The sequence below is a fragment of the Tarenaya hassleriana genome, unplaced genomic scaffold (assembly GCF_000463585.1).
Source record: "Tarenaya hassleriana unplaced genomic scaffold, ASM46358v1 Cleome77, whole genome shotgun sequence".
In the NCBI taxonomy this organism is placed as follows: domain Eukaryota; kingdom Viridiplantae; phylum Streptophyta; class Magnoliopsida; order Brassicales; family Cleomaceae; genus Tarenaya; species Tarenaya hassleriana.
In genome coordinates, this window is record NW_010970214.1 from 511,481 (window position 1) to 513,997 (window position 2,517).

The window sequence follows — 2,517 nt, forward strand, 5'->3', positions numbered from 1 at the left end:
CGTTTGTCAGAATTTGGGGTTGCCTTATAGGTTTTACCCTATACTTTGCCGCTACATCAGCCAACTGGAGAAGGCGGAACAAGGAAAAAAGGAAGAGAAGGAGGATCGAGTTCGAGATCGGAGTCCTTATAGGCGATTCTCTTACACCCGACCTCTGGGAAATACTGGTCAGGGTAGGCAGGCACGAGACAAGGGGAAAGCGCCAGTTGATCGTGCACTACCACCACCACCATCATAGCGAGGGCCGCTGACCTTCTTCCGATGCCAACAATCGGGACACTTTGCAGTCAACTTCACAGCAACCACAGAGGCATTGGCGGGGGGCAGACCGCCATGACCACCGCCGAGTGGCAATATGGGAGTTGAGTCAGAGACATAGGAAAAGGAGACCTATCCCGGAGATGAGGAAGTTGTTGCCATCACAGGTACTCTTCATCTTTGCGTGTTACATGTTATTTGATACTGGTGCTATCCACAGTTTCTTGAGCTTAGAAAAGGCAAAGAAACTGGGTATGGAGCAAGTAGACCTGAAGAGCGACTTTATGGTTCGCACACCATCAGGACAGACACTCCTGGTACATAGGATCTGACGAAGTGTATCGCTAGACATCTACGATCGTAACTTGGCCGCAAACCTCATAGTGGTAACAATTGGAGGTTATAACGTCATATTGGGTATGGATTGGCTGGTAAATCACCAAATTCAGATTGATTGTCAGAAGAGGATCATATGCTTTATGGATGTGAACTGCAGGTTTGAATTTCGGGGAACCATCGACAAACCAAGGAGCCGGAACGCAAATTAGAGGATACTCCAATTGCTCGAGAGTTTCCTGATGTCTTTCCCGATGATCTACCAGGATTACCGTCAAGTCGAGAGGTGCACTTCACCATTGACGTGCTACCGGTACTGAACCAATCACCAAGGTTCCGTAACCGGAAGGCACCGACAGAAATGGCGGAGTTGAAGGAACAGTTGAACGAATTGATGGAAAAGGGATTCATGCGCCCAAGCGTTTTGCCCTGGGGAGCGCTGGTGTTGTTGGTGAAGAAGAAGGACGTTGGCATGAGATTGTGCATTGACTAGCGTGACTTAACCAGGTGACTGTAAAAAATCGGTACCCATTATCGAAAATTGATTAGTTACTAGATCAACTTCCAGGGGCTAAGTAGTTCTCGAAGATCGATCTGCGATCTGGATACCACCAAATTCAGGTCAAGGCTGAGGACATACAGAAGACGACATTCCGGACTCGATATGGGCATTTTGAGTTTGTGATCATGCCATTTGGACTCACGAATGCTCCCGCAGTTTTTATGTAGTTGATGAATCGCATCTTCATGGATTACTTAGACGAGTTTGTCATCATATTCATCGATAACATTCTCATCTATTCACCAGATCTCCACACTCATGAAGAACACTTGCGGAAAACGCTGTGGAGATTGAGGGAGAACAAGCTCTATGTGAAGTTCAGCAAGTGTAGCTTCTGGTTACAGGAGATTGAATTTTTGGGTCACGAGATACCAGCTCAGAGAATTCAGGTAGATCCAGCTAAGATCGAGACGGTCATGGATTGGAAGTCTCTGACCTCTGCAATAGAGATTAGGAGTTTTCTAGGACTCGTTAGTCATTACCGGAGGTTCGTGTAAGGTTTTGCTAAGATAGTCTGACCCATGACAAAACTGAGCGGAAAGAATGTCAAGTTCGAATAGACTACAGAATGCGAAGAAAGTTTTCAGGAGTTGAAACGGAGACTTACCTCATCACCGATCTTGGGTGAGGGTGTGAGGGTAGACCGGAGAGAGAGACAAAACTTTCTTTCAATTTTTTTTTTGTTAAAGGTTGTGTATTATCATTTAAAAGAGTAAGTTTACAAATATGTCCCACAATAATGGTAGCCTGAGTTTTTTTTTTTTTTAAATGGTAGTCTGAGTTTTGATCAGAAGACTTTAGTATCCAAAAAGCGAGGGAGAGTTAAGGATCCAAAAAGCTTTCCTTCTACTTCCATTATTATTATTAATCTTATATTCAACCTTACCCTTTTTTGTTGATTCCTTCCCCAATTAGTAAATGATGAATTATTATTATTATTATTATTATTATTATTATTATTAGGGATAATCACATAAAAATACCCGAACTTTTACAAAAATCTCAAATAAATACCCGAACTATAAAATTGTCATATAAATACCTGAACTTTTCAAAACTCCCACATAAATACCCAGACTTTTAATTTTTTTCCAAATCAAACAAAGCAACTGCTGACTCAGCAAAAAACTGCTGACTCAGCAAAAAAACTGCTGACTCATCATTAAAAAATATTATTAAATATCTAAATATTCATCTACATATATTTAAATTAATATATGTATATAAATTCACATATATATACAAATATATATATATATATATTAAAAATAAAATTATTTATAATTAATAAAATACATATACACATAACTACAATATATATATATATATATATATATATATATATATATATATATCATTAC

At 39.9% G+C, this 2,517-nt stretch overlaps 1 protein-coding gene across 1 annotated transcript in view; it reads left to right on the plus strand.

Moving 5' to 3' along the window:
- The first annotated feature begins 1,326 nt into the window (after positions 1–1,326).
- Positions 1,327–2,517, plus strand: part of LOC104801903 — a 23,519-nt gene continuing 22,328 nt past the window's right edge. Inside the window, exon 1 of the mRNA XM_010525284.1 lies at positions 1,327–1,626. Within this exon, the coding sequence (XP_010523586.1) occupies positions 1,327–1,626 (300 nt within the window). The remainder of the gene's footprint in view (positions 1,627–2,517) is intronic.